Source organism: Neolamprologus brichardi, chromosome 19 (genome assembly GCF_056152115.1).
Source record: "Neolamprologus brichardi isolate AB-2024 chromosome 19, ASM5615211v1, whole genome shotgun sequence".
Classification (NCBI taxonomy): domain Eukaryota; kingdom Metazoa; phylum Chordata; class Actinopteri; order Cichliformes; family Cichlidae; genus Neolamprologus; species Neolamprologus brichardi.
The window spans coordinates 16,236,521-16,256,610 of NC_142122.1; the positions used below are offsets into that span (position 1 = coordinate 16,236,521).

The window sequence follows — 20,090 nt, forward strand, 5'->3', positions numbered from 1 at the left end:
TAGCTCAACATGTGTCTTATATGGTATTATTTCTGTACTTCAGACGTCACACACACTTTCAAACATTGCTTATATGGAAAGTTCCTCCTTTCTGTGTCTATCTATTAATATGCACTAAAACCTCCTGTTTTTTAGTCTGGGTGAGCACTTTGTGAGTCAAAAGTGGCCTTGCTCTATAAGCCTTCATTATTAAAGTACATAAAACAATATAATAAGGAAAATAAGGATATTGATTTCATTCATTTTAAAGCTCAGTTTTTAAAACCTTACCATGTAACTACAGCCCAGGCAATGCAGCAGCACATTAATGACTAACCTCGTATGTGGATGGATTATCTCAGTTGTTTGCTCCGTTTACAGCATCCTGCCATGCCACTGCATTTGTCCCTAACCATCGGGAACCCTCACCTTAACTCTTATCCAGTGGAAAAAAAGTTCCCCTTCATCACTGTGTTAATGTTATGCTAACATAGCTGTTTCGCTAGTCACATAGCACATCACTATATACCAGCTAGCCAAACTTCAGTAACCCTACAAACATCACTGCTGCTTACTTTCCTGTCTTCACGTATGTCGGAAGTGATAGCAGAGCTGTGCCTTTTAATTTGTTTTAGAAATCCCTCAGTCAGAACCTGGTATATTATATTTAGATGGAAACTAGCGAGCTAACTCTCTGCTAACTTCTAACTCTGTTACATTTCAGAAATTCTTTTTTCATGGATGCTTGGGTGTTAAACTTCATTGTTACACCTGGTAGAGCAGCCACACTGACTAGCATAGCGATTTTGCTAACTGAGGAGTTGGCAACACTGCTTGTATTCAGTGGTTGAGAGGAGGTGGCAGAAACACTTAGCAGGAAGGTGAAAAAACCCAGGACCACAGTGATACTGGGAATTCCACGGTGTTCACTGTCTTCAGCAACCTTTCAAGGGCCGGTTGAAGGGCTACAGTCTTATCATACATGTGCAGTGTTCCTACAAGCCATAAGGTTACCTTGAGTGAGGAAGATGATGATTTACAGTCCGTCTGAGTCCATAGGTTGATGTGCAAGCACATTTGTCCCATTCTCCACAGAGGGCAGTGGCGCATAGGTGCGACGTCAGGAACACTTAAGTTGCTGCGTTAGAGTGACAGCAGAAAATCAATCAATATTGGTTGTTATGGTTGCTATGGACGCCAAACACGCCACCCATTGTCACTTTCTCAATCTTTTCTTCATGTCCGAACAAACGCTCAATTTTGCCTTCATTAACACAAATTATACATCAAAACGCAGGTATTTTTCTTGCCTTTCACAAAATGACACTGTCATTATTGTAGGAGTTGCCGTTTTCTTGCATATGGCCTCGAAGCAACACAGTTCAAAAAAATGTCCACATTCAAAGTCTATGGAGACAGTTAGAGTGACAGCAGAAAATTGTGAGCGTTACACTTGTATGCAGCTTGAAGTAGGTACACATTGGCAGGGATGTGGTTGGCACGGCTGACTAGATAAGGCCTGGTGTCCAGCTAATGAAAAGAGCCGAAAATGGGGGTGCGGCTGTGCACGGGTGTGCACTTTAAATATACCCCTTTTGCCCTGTGTTACAGGGCCGCCCAAGTGGCACATGGGAACGTGACAGGCCCCATGGCAGAGATTGAAGACAGAGGGCAGCGGTTCGAATCCCATGCGGACCAATGTAGGGGGCAAAAAAAAAAAATTCCGTGTCCCTGTTTCTGAAATTCACCTGCTAGGCTTGCCTGGCAGGCGGGCCTATAGATGGGTTCACTCTGTGTTTTACCACTGTCTCAAAATCTCTTTTCCATCAATCAATATTGCTTCTTATGGTTGCTATGGACGCCAAACACGCCACCCATTGTCGCTTTCTCAATCTTTTCTTCATGTCCGAACAAACGCTCAATTTTGCCTTCACTAACACAAATTATACATCAAAACGTAGCTATTTTTCTTGCCTTTCACAAAATGACACTGTCATTATTGTACGAGTTGCCGTTTTCTTGAAAAATGTCCACATTCAAAGTATATGGAGACTTGAGTGAAAATGACAGCTGAAATTCTGTAACGGAGGCGTTTTCAACTCGTCATATCTTCTAGATGTATTTTTCTTTAGAGACCTGAAAACCGCCTTGATTTTTTAAATTTTTTTTTATTAAAGCCTGCTGATTGTTACAGTGAAAGAATGATGTCGACAGCCCGTGTACTTTTGGAGTTACAGAACATTTTGTAACACGAAGAAATAGCAGTTTTCACCTCTCAGTTGTGGTAAACGCTTGAAATATATTATGGAGAACGCGCTTTAGGAGCGAGAGACCCGGGTTGAAATCTAGCCAGTGGCAGTATCTAATATCTTTCCCTAATTCACTTTATAATTACAAATTCTCAACACTTGAAAATTCCCACATGTGTTCTGATCAAAACAGTGCAAGAATGAGCTCTTTAGCTTTTGATTTTCAACTTATCCACATTGACACTCCTGCATGTCACAAATACATTGCACAAAGCGCATCTGTGGCTGTGTACCATTTGTGGTGCGTTGGCTCCCTCTGCTGCTATGCGCCTCATTCAAATGTCGCCGCACATTTAAAAATGCAGGGTGTTTTTACACTGTCATAGATTCTAGATAGATTTCTTCAGAGACCTGAAAATCGCTGCGATTATTCACCATAGCCTGCTGAGTCTTACAGTGAAAGAACAATGTCAATGTATAGCATCGTCGGTTACTTTAATTGTGTTTGTTTTTTTTAATCAAATCCTACAAAACAGGACCATTGTGACACAAAACCTCTCACACACTAACACAAACTCTTTATACAGATACAGAGCTTTACATGTATAAATAAGGCAGACAAAAATGCATAAAACACAAGCTATCAGACTGTTGGTGGACACCATGTCACTTTATTTGGTTTTCATCTAGTTTCTTTTTGGTGTAGCCTCATTAAACAAAATGTTTATAAAAATGACCACTATTATTATGAATTATTATGAAATTAATAATTCATTATTAATTATTTATTATCAACACACCTGCCACCCTCAAGTGGAGGTGGCAGAGAGGAGGCACTTGGAGTTTGGGTCGAGAAAGTGTCCGTGTGACTGAGTCCTGTCCCATCGCTGCTTCAAGGTCTGTCGGTCCAGCTTGTTGAGGGCCTGAGAGCAAAGACGGATATCCTGGACCAGCTCTGACAAACTGTCCAGGTCTTGACTCTCCCAGGGGCCAGAGACCTGACAACCTGCAGGTTAAGCAACAAAGAAACATTTTATTTCATATCCATAATTTCCATTTCCCCCCCCTATAAATATTTGACATCCAAATGTAGCCTATTAGCTAGCATCCAGCAATGTTTTCTGCTCCATAAAATGGAAAATTAATTCACAACTAATCTTTTTTTTTTTTCCAACCTTTAAACCACACTTCTATATTGTAATGTCTGTGTGTGTACTCACCATGTAACACCTCTGTGCATACATACTAAATGTTCAAACTTAGAAATGTGTCAAAAGGAAACAGACTGATAGCAAGAAACAAACTGTTGCCAAGTACAACTTTGCACAGGTGATAAAAACATCAAAGAAATCCAAATTGTGAATTAGTGTGAAATTCCATGTCCGTGGAGTATCTCCAAGTTCACACATATGCATACCTTCGAGGTTTAGAAGTGTCAGTGGTCGACGGGCCTCTCTGACAGACGCCAGGATGTTGTGAAGTCCCGCTGATGTAACAGACGGATTTCCTGACAGATTCAGACTCACCAGTGTGGGACACGACGAGAGGCACCTGTGAAATAATAATAAAAAGTCCAACAGGCCAGTAAAGGGTGACAATTTAAACAAAGGCAAAGCCCTAATAACATGAGTAATAACTGAGCCGTAGAAATGACGCCCTCACACACAAACCTCGCCAAGGTAGCTACGCTGCTGTCTGTCAGCCCATTTGCAGCCAGGCTGAGGTGGGTCAGAGAGCAATCGTCCTGCAAAAACACAAAAGTCTTAACCCGATTGCACAGTTATATCTTTCGACAATAAATGACATTGCATGATTTTTGCGTGCACACCTGTGACAGGACTTTGGCGAGGTGTTCCAGTGCCGGGTAATCAGCAGGCCCTCTGCAGACAGCTGACAGGTCCACGTGTGTGAGGCAGTGGAGGGGCAGAGTCTTTAACACCAGCTCAAAGCCGGTGGAGCCCAGGGGACTGTGGGACAGGCACACTGCTTTCAAATGGCCTGTGCCTGAACGTTCAGAAGATGTAAAGTTAGTTGCAGTTTTGCTTATGGGTGGGAGTTCAGTGAAGCTTAAGGCTTCAGTCAGCTGCTTGTTAGAGAGTCACCTGTGAGCGCGCTGGCTAGCAGCAGTCGATGCTGCTGAAGGAAACGAGCAGTGAGGCCACAGGCCTGCAGAGACAGCTTGGCTAGCACAGGGCAGCAGGACAGCAGACAGGACAGAGACTCAGACACGCCGTCCCCCGGTGGGTTCATACCGAGGTCCAGCTCCTCCAGGCACTTTGAGTGGAAACGAGCAGAAAAAGCAAATGATCACGAGAGCCAATTCTCTCTGACAGATATCATTGATACGAATCAGGTTAGCTTGTTATTAAGATCTAAGCTAGTTATTAAGACCAGAGGTAGTTAAATACAGGTTAGATGGTAAACGTGGAGCTGCCAGTATTGGCTAGCTGAGGCCCTTACCGGGAATGCAGGTGCACTCTGTCCCTTTAAAGCATTTACAGCCTTCTCCAGGCCGTCCCCTGTAATGCAGTTGGCAGAAATGTCCAGCAGCTGCAGACGAGGCATGGTGAGCGTTGTGGCAATCAGCTCAGGGAGAAGATTGTCAGACATACTGTTTTCAGAAATTCGCAGCTCGGTGAGGCTGGCCTGAAGTTTTAGGGCACGGAGGAGCGGGCCGAGGGAAGAGGCGGCCAAACCGAGTCCGCACACTGACACGGAGGAACCCCGGTCCTGAACCTCACATAGCCGGGAGACACGCTTGTTCTCATCTACAGGTAGAAAAAGACGGTACTTCATAACAGAATACAAAAATGCACATTATTAAACCCCGATTCTTTTGTCCCCATGATAGAACACAGAAAACCGACTCATAGTGTGTTAAAACATTTATATTTCTTTTTATTCAATCATCTTCCCGAAGAGAGAGACCCCTGCACAGCTCAAACGCCAGTTGCAAGAGCTTTAACATTTTTAGCTCAACATGTGTCTTATATGGTATTATTTCTGTACTTCAGACGTCACACACACTTTCAAACATTGCTTATATGGAAAGTTCCTCCTTTCTGTGTCTATCTATTAATATGCACTAAAACCTCCTGTTTTTTAGTCTGGGTGAGCACTTTGTGAGTCAAAAGTGGCCTTGCTCTATAAGCCTTCATTATTAAAGTACATAAAACAATATAATAAGGAAAATAAGGATATTGATTTCATTCATTTTAAAGCTCAGTTTTTAAAACCTTACCATGTAACTACAGCCCAGGCAATGCAGCAGCACATTAATGACTAACCTCGTATGTGGATGGATTATCTCAGTTGTTTGCTCCGTTTACAGCATCCTGCCATGCCACTGCATTTGTCCCTAACCATCGGGAACCCTCACCTTAACTCTTATCCAGTGGAAAAAAAGTTCCCCTTCATCACTGTGTTAATGTTATGCTAACATAGCTGTTTCGCTAGTCACATAGCACATCACTATATACCAGCTAGCCAAACTTCAGTAACCCTACAAACATCACTGCTGCTTACTTTCCTGTCTTCACGTATGTCGGAAGTGATAGCAGAGCTGTGCCTTTTAATTTGTTTTAGAAATCCCTCAGTCAGAACCTGGTATATTATATTTAGATGGAAACTAGCGAGCTAACTCTCTGCTAACTTCTAACTCTGTTACATTTCAGAAATTCTTTTTTCATGGATGCTTGGGTGTTAAACTTCATTGTTACACCTGGTAGAGCAGCCACACTGACTAGCATAGCGATTTTGCTAACTGAGGAGTTGGCAACACTGCTTGTATTCAGTGGTTGAGAGGAGGTGGCAGAAACACTTAGCAGGAAGGTGAAAAAACCCAGGACCACAGTGATACTGGGAATTCCACGGTGTTCACTGTCTTCAGCAACCTTTCAAGGGCCGGTTGAAGGGCTACAGTCTTATCATACATGTGCAGTGTTCCTACAAGCCATAAGGTTACCTTGAGTGAGGAAGATGATGATTTACAGTCCGTCTGAGTCCATAGGTTGATGTGCAAGCACATTTGTCCCATTCTCCACAGAGGGCAGTGGCGCATAGGTGCGACGTCAGGAACACTTAAGTTGCTGCGTTAGAGTGACAGCAGAAAATCAATCAATATTGGTTGTTATGGTTGCTATGGACGCCAAACACGCCACCCATTGTCACTTTCTCAATCTTTTCTTCATGTCCGAACAAACGCTCAATTTTGCCTTCATTAACACAAATTATACATCAAAACGCAGGTATTTTTCTTGCCTTTCACAAAATGACACTGTCATTATTGTAGGAGTTGCCGTTTTCTTGCATATGGCCTCGAAGCAACACAGTTCAAAAAAATGTCCACATTCAAAGTCTATGGAGACAGTTAGAGTGACAGCAGAAAATTGTGAGCGTTACACTTGTATGCAGCTTGAAGTAGGTACACATTGGCAGGGATGTGGTTGGCACGGCTGACTAGATAAGGCCTGGTGTCCAGCTAATGAAAAGAGCCGAAAATGGGGGTGCGGCTGTGCACGGGTGTGCACTTTAAATATACCCCTTTTGCCCTGTGTTACAGGGCCGCCCAAGTGGCACATGGGAACGTGACAGGCCCCATGGCAGAGATTGAAGACAGAGGGCAGCGGTTCGAATCCCATGCGGACCAATGTAGGGGGCAAAAAAAAAAAAATTCCGTGTCCCTGTTTCTGAAATTCACCTGCTAGGCTTGCCTGGCAGGCGGGCCTATAGATGGGTTCACTCTGTGTTTTACCACTGTCTCAAAATCTCTTTTCCATCAATCAATATTGCTTCTTATGGTTGCTATGGACGCCAAACACGCCACCCATTGTCGCTTTCTCAATCTTTTCTTCATGTCCGAACAAACGCTCAATTTTGCCTTCACTAACACAAATTATACATCAAAACGTAGCTATTTTTCTTGCCTTTCACAAAATGACACTGTCATTATTGTACGAGTTGCCGTTTTCTTGAAAAATGTCCACATTCAAAGTATATGGAGACTTGAGTGAAAATGACAGCTGAAATTCTGTAACGGAGGCGTTTTCAACTCGTCATATCTTCTAGATGTATTTTTCTTTAGAGACCTGAAAACCGCCTTGATTTTTTAAATTTTTTTTTATTAAAGCCTGCTGATTGTTACAGTGAAAGAATGATGTCGACAGCCCGTGTACTTTTGGAGTTACAGAACATTTTGTAACACGAAGAAATAGCAGTTTTCACCTCTCAGTTGTGGTAAACGCTTGAAATATATTATGGAGAACGCGCTTTAGGAGCGAGAGACCCGGGTTGAAATCTAGCCAGTGGCAGTATCTAATATCTTTCCCTAATTCACTTTATAATTACAAATTCTCAACACTTGAAAATTCCCACATGTGTTCTGATCAAAACAGTGCAAGAATGAGCTCTTTAGCTTTTGATTTTCAACTTATCCACATTGACACTCCTGCATGTCACAAATACATTGCACAAAGCGCATCTGTGGCTGTGTACCATTTGTGGTGCGTTGGCTCCCTCTGCTGCTATGCGCCTCATTCAAATGTCGCCGCACATTTAAAAATGCAGGGTGTTTTTACACTGTCATAGATTCTAGATAGATTTCTTCAGAGACCTGAAAATCGCTGCGATTATTCACCATAGCCTGCTGAGTCTTACAGTGAAAGAACAATGTCAACGTATAGCATCGTCGGTTACTTTAATTGTGTTTGTTTTTTTTAATCAAATCCTACAAAACAGGACCATTGTGACACAAAACCTCTCACACACTAACACAAACTCTTTATACAGATACAGAGCTTTACATGTATAAATAAGGCAGACAAAAATGCATAAAACACAAGCTATCAGACTGTTGGTGGACACCATGTCACTTTATTTGGTTTTCATCTAGTTTCTTTTTGGTGTAGCCTCATTAAACAAAATGTTTATAAAAATGACCACTATTATTATGAATTATTATGAAATTAATAATTCATTATTAATTATTTATTATGAACACACCTGCCACCCTCAAGTGGAGGTGGCAGAGAGGAGGCACTTGGAGTTTGGGTCGAGAAAGTGTCCGTGTGACTGAGTCCTGTCCCATCGCTGCTTCAAGGTCTGTCGGTCCAGCTTGTTGAGGGCCTGAGAGCAAAGACGGATATCCTGGACCAGCTCTGACAAACTGTCCAGGTCTTGACTCTCCCAGGGGCCAGAGACCTGACAACCTGCAGGTTAAGCAACAAAGAAACATTTTATTTCATATCCATAATTTCCATTCCCCCCCCCCCTATAAATATTTGACATCCAAATGTAGCCTATTAGCTAGCATCCAGCAATGTTTTCTGCTCCATAAAATGGAAAATTAATTCACAACTAATCTTTTTTTTTTTTCCCCAATCTTTAAACCACACTTCTATATTGTAATGTCTGTGTGTGTACTCACCATGTAACACCTCTGTGCATACATACTAAATGTTCAAACTTAGAAATGTGTCAAAAGCAAACAGACTGATAGCAAGAAACAAACTGTTGCCAAGTACAACTTTGCACAGGTGATAAAAACATCAAAGAAATCCAAATTGTGAATTAGTGTGAAACTCCATGTCCATGGAGTATCTCCAAGTTCACACATATGCATACCTTCGAGGTTTAGAAGTGTCAGTGGTCGACGGGCCTCTCTGACAGACGCCAGGATGTTGTGAAGTCCCGCTGATGTAACAGACGGATTTCCTGACAGATTCAGACTCACCAGTGTGGGACACGACAAGAGGCACCTGTGAAATAATAATAAAAAGTCCAACAGGCCAGTAAAGGGTGACAATTTAAACAAAGGCAAAGCCCTAATAACATGAGTAATAACTGAGCCGTAGAAATGACGCCCTCACACACAAACCTCGCCAAGGTAGCTACGCTGCTGTCTGTCAGCCCATTTGCAGCCAGGCTGAGGTGGGTCAGAGAGCACTCGTCCTGCAAAAACACAAAAGTCTTAACCTGATTGCACAGTTATATCTTTCGACAATAAATGACATTGCATGATTTTTGCGTGCACACCTGTGACAGGACTTTGGCGAGGTGTTCCAGTGCCGGGTAATCAGCAGGCCCTCTGCAGACAGCTGACAGGTCCACGTGTGTGAGGCAGTGGAGGGGCAGAGTCTTTAACACCAGCTCAAAGCCGGTGGAGCCCAGGGGATTGTGGGACAGGCACACTGCTTTCAAATGGCCTGTGCCTGAACGTTCAGAAGATGTAAAGTTAGTTGCAGTTTTGCTTATGGGTGGGAGTTCAGTGAAGCTTAAGGCTTCAGTCAGCTGCTTGTTAGAGAGTCACCTGTGAGCGCGCTGGCTAGCAGCAGTCGATGCTGCTGAAGGAAACGAGCAGTGAGGCCACAGGCCTGCAGAGACAGCTTGGCTAGCACAGGGCAGCAGGACAGCAGACAGGACAGAGACTCAGACACGCCGTCCCCCAGTGGGTTCATACTGAGGTCCAGCTCCTCCAGGCACTTTGAGTGGAAACGAGCAGAAAAAGCAAATGATCACGAGAGCCAATTCTCTCTGACAGATATCATTGATACGAATCAGGTTAGCTTGTTATTAAGATCTAAGGTAGTTATTAAGACCAGAGGTAGTTAAATACAGGTTAGATGGTAAACCTGGAGCTGCCAGTATTGGCTAGCTGAGGCCCTTACCGGGAATGCAGGTGCACTCTGTCCCTTTAAAGCATTTACAGCCTTCTCCAGGCCGTCCCCTGTAATGCAGTTGGCAGAAATGTCCAGCAGCTGCAGACGAGGCATGGTGAGCGTTGTGGCAATCAGCTCAGGGAGAAGATTGTCAGACATACGGTTTCCAGAAATTCGCAGCTCGGTGAGGCTGGCCTGAAGTTTTAGGGCACGGAGGAGCGGGCCGAGGGAAGAGGCGGCCAAACCGAGTCCGCACACTGACACGGAGGAACCCCGGTCCTGAACCTCACATAGCCGGGAGACACGCTTGTTCTCATCTACAGGTAGAAAGAGACGCTACTTCATAACAGAATACAAAAATGCACATGTGTGCGTTGTATAATGCATTTCCTCTGTGTTGCTCACCCACTGCCAGACTTTGACAGGCCTTCTTGTATCGCTCAGGGAGAGGAGGGAGATCCCACGAGCAAACTTCAGCCAGAACCTGCAACACAAACCCATCAGTTATCCTGCACTAGTGCGGGAAAGTGAAGCCAAGGATTCAATCCCAAAAACTGTGATTCCTTCAGTGTCACCTGGAAGTTGGCTCCAAAAGCAAGTCAGCATCCAGTCTGGTAATAGAAATGGTTCTAATCTTTACAGTTTCTCAGATTGTAGTTTCTCAGGCAGCTTGTTAACATAGTCAGCCCTTCACCTTCTTACCAGAATCATACAGTCTAAAACCTGCACGCCTCATCTGGGTAAGAAAAATGAAGTCATTGTGGAAGGACCTAGAACCTCCATTCCTTCTATCAGTGATTTCAAAAAGACCTCTGTGTCTACGAGAAAGTCTATTTTATGAATTTGGGTCATACTGTGCCTAAGAAAAGGAGTATGCTCACTGGCTGTTTCACAGTCATAGCCGTCCTCTTGTCACTGTGTTTTTTTTTTTTTTAAATCTAAGATGGCAACGGTGACAACATTTGTCTTAAAGACTCGTGATCAGACTTCATAAACCAATCATGGTAGTCTTCAGCATCTTTTAAATTGTCTGTGGTCCAAGTATGGTCACTTCTGGCTCTCCTCAGTGTCACCTCACCTCTTCATTTGTGTGCAGGACGGCCAGTAGCTGGTCCTGCGGGGAGAGCAGAGCGCCTTCTTTCTGCAGAGAGAGACGAGGCAGGAGGCCACATTTCTGGTAGTAACGCTGAGCTGCCTGCTCACACAGCCACGACACAGAGCAGGAGTTGGCCTCACTGGGATGCAGAGCAATGGGAGGTGATTAAACAGAATTTAAAAACAACAACAACAACAAACACTATACCAATCAGATTGGGATTTATTTTTATGTACTGCTCAAACTTAAAACTTTTCACCGACCTTTGTGGAACTGGGATCAGGAAGACATCTTCCTGAACCCGGACCCTCATTCTGATTGGTGGAGGAAGTGACGTGGGCATAGGAGCAGCCAAAATTTGAGTTGGAGGCTAGAGTAAACAAAATAAAACATTCAAGCCCTGTTAAAACATCTGTATTCAATGTCGTCAACTCTTAGTAGAAAGACAAAGCAGAGTCTGTGGAGGGATCAGAAAGTCTAAACATCAGGAAAGTAAAAGTTTGTCAGGTGATGCTACGAAACACCAAGGTATAACTATATATAAGATCCGAAATGAGCGATGTCATCTTTTACTCTTGACAAAGCCCACGGCATCCAGGCTGCAGAAATATGTAAAAACAGCTCCCCTGTTTTGATGAGCTCGTGCTCATTTACGTTTACATTCATCACTGTTCAAAATGAATCAGAAATGAAGACACATCATCTTCAAGTTATATCGCCTAGTGACACTGAATTATAGTTATTCTCTCACTGAGTGTGCATTTCCTGAATAATTCATGTGTAGTCTCACTCTGACTATCACCTTTCCACACTTGGAGTGACTTATTCACAATCACTGTGTTGTGTGTATTTCCTTAGTGTAACTAACAAACAGCAACTTCTGACCTGAGCATGGATAAGGAGAGGTGGGGGCGGTGTGTCTGATCTGGAATCATCATCTTCTGTAACGGTGGGACTGTGTGACCGGTTGACTTCTCTTCTCCCCAATCTAGCCACACCTGGTATCTGAGTCATTTTGACCTGGTGAGGCTTCCCCAAGCTGTTCTTTCTCTGACAGAGGCCTCTACTGGAGAGGGAGGAAACTGCAGATCCTGAAAGAAAAAGGGCACAACAAGCTACAAAACTGGCAAAACCAAGAAAAAGAAAAACCAAACAAATCCAGACTAATTACCTCTGCAGGTTGTGTCCGAGTTTAAATGCTTGTTTTGACTTCGAGCTGCAGAAGACGAAGCAGTTTCCTCTACTCTCGGCCCATTCTGCTCCATTCGAAGCCTCCGCTTTTTCTTCGGCTGGATCTCCACCAAATCGTCTTCCAACCAGTCATCAGCCAGATACTCGTCCTCGGGAACAAGAGCTGATTTGTTGCTGGAAGAAACGGCAGGTGTGCTGGAGAGCTGAGGCTGCGAGAGACCCTGGAGAAGTGTTTTGGCGCTGCCCAAGCCTCTGATGGCACTGTGGTACTCTTCTCGGGCAAACACAGACGGCGTAGAGGCCTGCCTGATGCCTTCCTGTCCTGAGGTGGGAACTGAGGCAGCTTCTTTGTTCGCAGGAGGTTCTTTCTGACTCTGAGCTGCTGGGAAACCTTGTCTAGGACGGACAGGACGGAGAGGACTAACCGGGGTGTCAGGCTCGCTGTCATCTGAGCTGCTGCTGTTAATCTAAATAAAATATATATTACACATCAAAGATCTGAAGAATTCTGCTTGTACAATATAGATGAATCTACTACACTTGTGAAAAGACATGATGTATTCTGTCTGTCCACATTGAAAGCATCATCAGACATTACCCCATACAGTACAGCAGCTTCTGTTCCCCTGGCTCTGTGCCGCTGTGTTGAGCCATTGGTCTGCCGCTGTTTGCGGCTGGCGCCTGACGCTTTCACCCCCGAGCTCCTGCTTCGCGGCCAGTCTTGGCTGGACAAAGAGCCCCCTCCAGTGGTCGAGAGTGGCTCAGAACTCTCCGCATCAAACAGCTGGCTGTCCTGCAGGGCATCAAAAGGCTTGGCCGGGGCCGGAGCTGCAGGCACTGTGGTCGGCAGAGATAAGTGCGAAACACAAGCGTTTGAAAGCAGGTTTAAAAAGGCAGACCGAGGCTAACGCAGTGCGATGATGCAAGAGCTTCACCTCCTCCTGCTAGCGCCTTCCTCAGAAGTCTCTCTGTAGCAATACACTTCTGCCTGGTCTCATGATCCAGCTCCCTGCTGTAGGTCCTCTGCCACTGACGCAAGGTGTCCAAAGCAGTTTCACCCTGGTGGAGATAAAAATGTGAGATTAAGGCGCGCAAGTTCAGCAGACTGGACTTTCTCCAAAGGAGGTGGGGGTGACTTCAATATTGCCAACAGAAAGCATGGTCCAGGATTTCATTCCCAACCAGAGGGTGCGTGCACAAATTTTCAATCATTCCTCAGTAACAGAAAGTAAAACTTTTATCAGAGAGATTCATAACTTTAAAATCAGAGTAATGTGTTTATTTTTTGTGGTTCTCACTGCTGAGGCTGATTATAAATATATCACCCTACAATTACAACCACTTTTTAAAATAGATTTTTCCTCATCCAAGTATTAAAAACCGTCTTTATATTTAAAATGATGTTTGTCCAATAACTTTTGAACCTATGAAGACTGTGCACACTAACTGTATGCAAGTGTGGTCAGTGTGACCCGTAAGTTTGTAACACTGTTAGGAAAGTCCTCCATTAAAGTGTGGAAGACATGTTTGTTTGTTTTTTTTTAAATAAAGAAGATGTTTTACCGCCACCTTCTGCCAGCAAAGAAAATCCTGCTGAAATGGGCTTTCAGGTTGAACACAGCCAAACACACAAACCTTGGAGTTGCGCAGTGTGACACAGGCCCCTCGTTCCACCAAGAGCCTTGTGACTTCTAAATTGCCACATGCGACGGCGTCGTGGAGAGGAGTCACACCCTCGCATAAAGGGCCACCGGGGTCGTTAACGTTAGCGCCGTGCTCCAAGAGCAGAGCCACGATATCTGCACGAAGAGCAGAGAAAGATGAGCGAGGGAGCGAGTAGTTTTCCAGAGACTCTGACAGGACTTACCATAGTGACCATGGTTGCAGGCTTCATGGAGGGGAGTCCAGCCACAGTAGTCCCTGGGGTTCACTGGGTGACCCTGATATGCAAATAAACAAAAGCTTTCATCAGATCATCCAGGCTCTTCGACGTTACAGATTCTGTCTGTACATTTTTTTTCCTCCATACAATTCATGAACACTCCTAATAAATCATTTATATTTGAGCCAACCGATGTTCTCATCAAACTGCATGATGCAGGGTTGTTGTTTTTTTAAGGTGGTAAATATTTTAAAAACTCAGACAAGAAGTTCAAGTCCAAGAAGTTTGTTGCTGCACTTGTTCTGTTGAGTTAAGCAGAAAGCCTCAAGCCTGAACTGTTTATTATAGTGACCAACCATCAACGAGTGAATCAGTTTATATGTTGATGGTGCTCAACTTTACGTTTTCCCTCCTGATTCCAAGAGTTAAAAACTTATTGAATTAAAATAATGAATCATCTTCTTTATACCTGTTCTACCAGGTACTGGACCTGCTTCAGATTCCCATCTATGCATGCTCTGTGAAGAGACGTCTCTCCCTTCTCGTTCCGCTTGTTCCACTAAAGCAGAAAGACAGACACAAAAAAGGCCAAGAATGAAGATCTAAACCGTAGTCTACAAAGAAGAAATGACAACTCGCACATCGCTCACCCGTCCTGTTTTCCTCCTCCCTGACACCATCTTGTCATAACCCTCCAGATCATCGTCTGCAAACCACATGAAAGGTAACGTGAATCAAAGCATCCCTCTGTATAGAGATGTCAGTGCTTTCCGGATAGTTACCCGCGCGCATTTTACCTGAGTCTGAGAGGATGACATCACTGTCATCCAGCGGTTCGCTGTTCTCCATTTCCTCCTCCTCTTCCTCCTCACCATCACTCCCATCTGGATTCCAGCCCTCCGAAGCACACAGCTCCTGCAGCCTCGCCTCGGTGTCGTCAGCATCCGATGAGCCGCTTCGTCTCTGGGACGCCAGCCAGAGCCTCAACACGCGCTTCTGTGGAAGTCAATGTGCGTTTTGGTCGTGCATGATATTCATCACCGTGCCTTTACAAGATATCTTAAATTTCTGCTTAGTTTTCAACACAGCTGACTAATTTATCTCTCACCTGCAGCCTGGCCTGTCCAGACTCCTGAGCGCAGCGTAAAGCTGTATTGTAGCTTCTCTCCACATCCTCCAAAGCACAGCCGCTCTCCTCCTGAGCTGCTGCGATGTTTACCCACGTGCTACACTCCTGACGCGCACAAATATAAGTAATAAGTCACACATTCATGTCTACCACAGGGCAGACGGGTGAATTTGCAGATCACCTCTGTAGAGCTGCCCTGTCGTAACGCCAGCTCCTTTCTGTAGTGCTCCACCGCCTTGCTGTGTTGTTTCAGGTCTGCGTAGGTGGCAGCCAGGGACACGTGGATGACAGCCAGCTCCCTGGCAGGCTTTCCCAACGCCTCAGCACCCTTTAGCTACACAACAAAACCAACACCGCTTTAGACAAGTCACATTTAGACTCTACGTTGCAACTATTAAAAAGAAAAGTGAAAAAAATGTGAGAGTTAGCCATGTGACTCTTTTGATGCTTCTCACCTGAGCTTGATAAGCTTCCAGAGCTTTGCTGTAGCAGCCAACTTTACAGCAGAGATCCCCGAGCTGCTCTGCCAACTCGACAGCCTGATGGGAGCTGGGTTTTTTGCCCTGATCTTCCCCCAGCTCTTCCTCTAATTTACAGCCTCGGTCAGCTGTGTGATAGGAAAGAAATACACTGTACCATCCGTGCAGCTACAAGTAAGTAAAAAAACAAACATATCTAACCGTTCACTCACCATATTTGAAAGCTTTCTTCACCGTCTGTCTGTCCAGCGGCTGCTGGGAACCCAGCAAGACAGCTTGCTTCAGAGATCGTCGCGCTGCTACAAAGTCACCCAGAGACAGCTGCACCTGTTAGCATCGCATGTTAACAATTAAACACACACTTTAAAACCTGCATGATCGCAACAGGAGAAAATAAGAGGATATGGTGGAGCTCGTACCTTGCCGATGCAGTGAAAGCACTCGCTCTCACTAAATTTGTCTTTAATCTTCCGGGCGCACTCTTTGGCCTGCTCTAAGCAGCGGACCGAATTAGAGCGTTGACCGTTACGGAAGTAGATGTTGCCCAGGTTAAAGTTTGCACGGTAGAGATCCTCCAGCAGCTGGCTCTTCCTTTACCGGGGAATAACGGAGATATCTCAGTTGACGGTTATTCAAAATAAGCATTTTAAAAGCTGTCGATGAAAAAGATCGACATGCTTAGATGTGGAGCAAAGTTTAGGATGTTCTTACTCGGCAATAAATACACTTCGCCGGATGAACTCGCTGCAGCGTTTGTGCTCGCCCAGATGATCACAGACCAGACCCTGATTGAGGAAGAGACGCGCCTTCATCTCATTGATCTCTCGCTGTGGCACAGTCCCTGCAGCCAGGTAGAGGATTAGGAATAACGAAACAAAGAAATCTCCCATTAAAAACCACTGGGACGATACAAACAGTACACACCCTCCAGCCGGTCATCCACAATGCCCAAGCTCTTCCTGAAGGCCTCCTCTGCTTGCTCCAAGCTCTTCCTCGATTGGTCCGTTTCATAACGGAAGAGGTAGGTCCGACCGATAGTGGCCAGCGCCCTTTGCTCTTCAGCATGATCTCTGACAGATCGAGCCAGGTCCAGGTGAAGACGCTGGTGCTGAAGAAGAGACACACATCCACTTATGCAGGTCCTAAACACCACTTGAATTAGAAGTTTATCACATAAGCTTTAATAAACTTGGAAGCGTCAGTTTACTTACTTTTAAAGCTGCCTCAATGTTGCCCAACTCTGCAAAGCACTCTCCTATCTTACGATTGGCCACAGCTCGTCCAATCACATCATTTAGCACTTCAGAGAGAGACAACTCCTGCTGGTGCTCCCTAATGGCAGCCTGATAATCACCTGAGACACACACGAAGCAGAAAGGTAAATGTTACACTTTAAATGAGGAAGGAAAAAGAAAAAAATTACACTGCAAACAAAATGTTGCTGGTATGAAAAAGCGTATAAAGAATAAATGAATTACTAGATTGAATATTATTGCATCCTTTGCTCAAACTGTTTACGTTAATCAAAGTCAGATGAATTGTAGTGCAGCACATAACCTTGCAGTTTGCTCATTTCATTTTAGTTTTTATTAGTTTCAGGGCTAATTTTAGATTTAATTATTATTGTATGGCGGGCACATGTCAGAGGCAGGATCCAGAAAGCAGAACTTTTTAAAAGAGTTGGCTCACTGTGTTGTTGACATCCAGAATCTTAATAAACATGTATTTCAAAGCTTCATCAGGCAAGCTGTGATAAACAATTTTTACCAAATAAATGCCAAAGCGTCCACTATTTATCGTTTATTGTTTTAGTTTTCCAAGTTCACAAAAATCATTACATTTTTTCTACATTCCAGTTTTATCTTAGTTAATTTAAATGCTTTTCACATCTAGTTTTGGCTTTTAGGTAATAACCTTGATCGGCACCAGATGAAATTTGACTCACTTGAAGACAGAAGCATAAGAAAGCAAATGAATGTAAAGCCTCTGAAATGTATCCCGTGATTAAACTCTACAGTGACAGGTGTCAGCTGTACAGCTGTGTACTAAGAAGCAGCCATGGTCAAACTGGAAAATACTGAAATCCTCAACATTCAAGTGGCTCCAGGTGGGAGTAAATATGCAAGTAATGGCACTTTTATCCACTTTTGAAAGATTGTTTTAGGATCACCTGCACAGTTATAAAGTAAAGGGACAAAAATTATTAGAAAACAAGATTATTCGAGAGTGTTGGTGATCTATAAAACATTGTGACGCTGTGACAGGAAAAGCTGAGGATCAAAAACAATTCATAACTGCAGTACTCGCAGTGCTAAAATAACACAGTGCTGATATTGGGCAGACTATACACACCGCTCCTGGACAGCAGCTCTCCTAGCTGATTACAGATGTTGGCTTCCTCCTTTAAGTTGTTGCTGCTCTGGGCTTTGCTCTTTGCTTTCTGCAGCTCTGCAAACAATCGAGATGTAACAGTTACTTAATTTTAATAGTCATATAACAATAGCCGTTAAACGTGCCCAAAAAATGTAAACTGAAAGCGGTACTTACGTTTAATTTCCCGTGAAACACTCATCTCGATTCAGCTCTCAGTGCTGCTAGCACTTTTTTCCAGCTGGTAGTAAACGACAACCCAGCGCGCCTCCCTTTAGCTTAGCTTCAACTCGAAACCGACCAAAACAAACCTTTAGTTCATTTTCACCGGAGCACGTCTGTGACTGTGTAGCAGTGTTTAAGCTAACCTTTATGCAACCGATCGTGGTTGATGTCATAGAAACATATTCAAGACTTCAGTATCCACGTAGCTGTTTTAGCTTTGAGCTCTCAGTAAACTTTACAATACCGCGCCAGGACTGCGTCAACCAATGACTAAGCTACAATATTAGCATGATTTAACCCTCATCGTTGCCTCTCAGGCACAAATCCAGCCCATCGTACTCTAAAGGAAGGCGTTGACAGGTGGGAAATGCAGTCCAGATCACCTTTAAGATTTTAACAGAGGACACATGATTTGACATTTTGCATAAAGTGTGAGAAAACGGGCATTCTGTCAGTCTGACAGACTAAATTGAGGGCAAATTGAGCAAAAATTGGAACGGCGATTATTCATTGGCTAAGGCTTGAGTGTGACTGAGCTGCAGCGCAGGGAAAAAAGGAAATGGGCTCAAACCCATCACTCATAGGCACAGCGTAAAAACGTGGGAGTGTTTTAAGAGCTTGTGGCTACATTAAGGCACAGATGTTGCAGCCAGCACAGGCGCTTAATGCTGTGTGTGACCGGTGCACAGCGACCTCTTGTATGTGGGTCGAGCAGAGGGGTAGAACAGGTAAGATACCCTGTAATCCCCTGTGCCAGTTTGGAAGAAAATCACTTATTGTGAAAGTCTGTGCAACAAGGGGCTTTAAAATAGCAATTTGACCCATATTTCACTGATATTTTTAGTTTGATAGTTTTGCTTTTGGTGTTATTACTCTGTTTGTGCCATGGGAACGAAGACGATTTCCATAATAAATAAATAAATAAGAGTTTAAAAATATGTCAGCCCCTCATGACGCAAAATAGATGTCATACTACAGATTAACATATTCCAGTCTTTCAATATCAGTCTTAACAGGGACTGACACTCATGGATGCTATATTAATGCAACAAAAACGAATTCCTATAAATGATTGCTTTATTGAGAATGCGGAAGACACATTTGTATGTGCCAATAGCAGTTCCAAGACAGTTTCTTTAATGAATGAATGAGAAAATACTTTTTGGAAAAGATTTTGTTACAGAAGTTGAAATGATGATGCATTCTTATTGTTGTTTGGAGAATGTGCTCCACTCCTGTCTGGCGGTGTGTATGGTTCAGGATCCATCATCTTGCTGCACACATCAAAGAATATCAGCTTCCTTAGGAAACAGAGCCTTCTCATCCTACCCTTTTTTTGTTGTTGTTGTCAATGTAGATGCCCGGGTTCTTGTACTCCCCCACAACATCAACATCCTGTCCCAGGATAGACACGAGTCGTGTAGCCATCCTCTTCATACTGACGTCGATCACTATTTTTAGTGCTCTGTACTTCTCCTCCTGCCCATCACTAACATTTCCAACCACTGCTGAATTGTCAGAGTATTTCTGTAGATGCATGACCTGGAGTTGTGCTAAAAGTTTGAGGTGCACAACGTGAGTAGCAATGGAGACGCCGCAGGCCCCTGTGTAGCTCCTATACTGCTCAGTCTCACATACCGCAGCCTGTCTGTCAGGTAATCAGTAATTGATGAGATGATGGACATGTCTGCTTATGTTTTATGTATTTTCTCTATCACTAGCAGCAGCTTAAATCATATTAAATGCACCTGAGAAATAAAACATTGGCAATCCTCACAATGCAGTTACTATCTTGATGGGAGTAAGCTTCCAGCAGCATGTAGATGATTGCATCA

The 20,090-nt window shown here is 43.9% G+C and overlaps 1 protein-coding gene across 2 annotated transcripts; it reads right to left on the reverse strand.

Annotated features, from left to right (window-relative positions):
* Positions 1–2,722: 2,722 nt before the first annotated feature.
* Positions 2,723–18,534, reverse strand: tonsl (tonsoku-like, DNA repair protein). Of its 2 annotated transcripts, none has more exons than XM_087833029.1 (28): positions 18,208–18,534; positions 18,013–18,108; positions 16,872–17,014; positions 16,585–16,768; positions 16,372–16,501; positions 16,080–16,251; positions 15,873–15,987; positions 15,637–15,788; positions 15,363–15,515; positions 15,161–15,286; positions 14,850–15,048; positions 14,703–14,758; positions 14,522–14,611; positions 14,038–14,110; positions 13,806–13,969; positions 13,106–13,229; positions 12,769–13,007; positions 12,151–12,637; positions 11,865–12,070; positions 11,243–11,349; positions 10,962–11,118; positions 10,289–10,367; positions 9,893–10,200; positions 9,535–9,706; positions 9,261–9,436; positions 9,103–9,176; positions 3,646–3,779; positions 2,723–3,234 (listed from the first exon to the last, which is right to left on the reverse strand). In XM_087833029.1, the coding sequence occupies exons 1-28, from the start codon at positions 18,230–18,232 to the stop codon at positions 3,038–3,040; spliced, it is 4,338 nt and encodes a 1,445-aa protein (XP_087689155.1). In that variant the 5' UTR covers positions 18,233–18,534; the 3' UTR covers positions 2,723–3,037. The 2 variants fall into 2 exon arrangements, with proteins under 2 accessions (XP_087689155.1, XP_087689154.1); XM_087833028.1 differs by lacking the exons at positions 2,723–3,234; positions 3,646–3,779 and adding exons at positions 7,938–8,434; positions 8,850–8,983.
* Between the last annotated feature and the right edge of the window lie 1,556 nt (positions 18,535–20,090).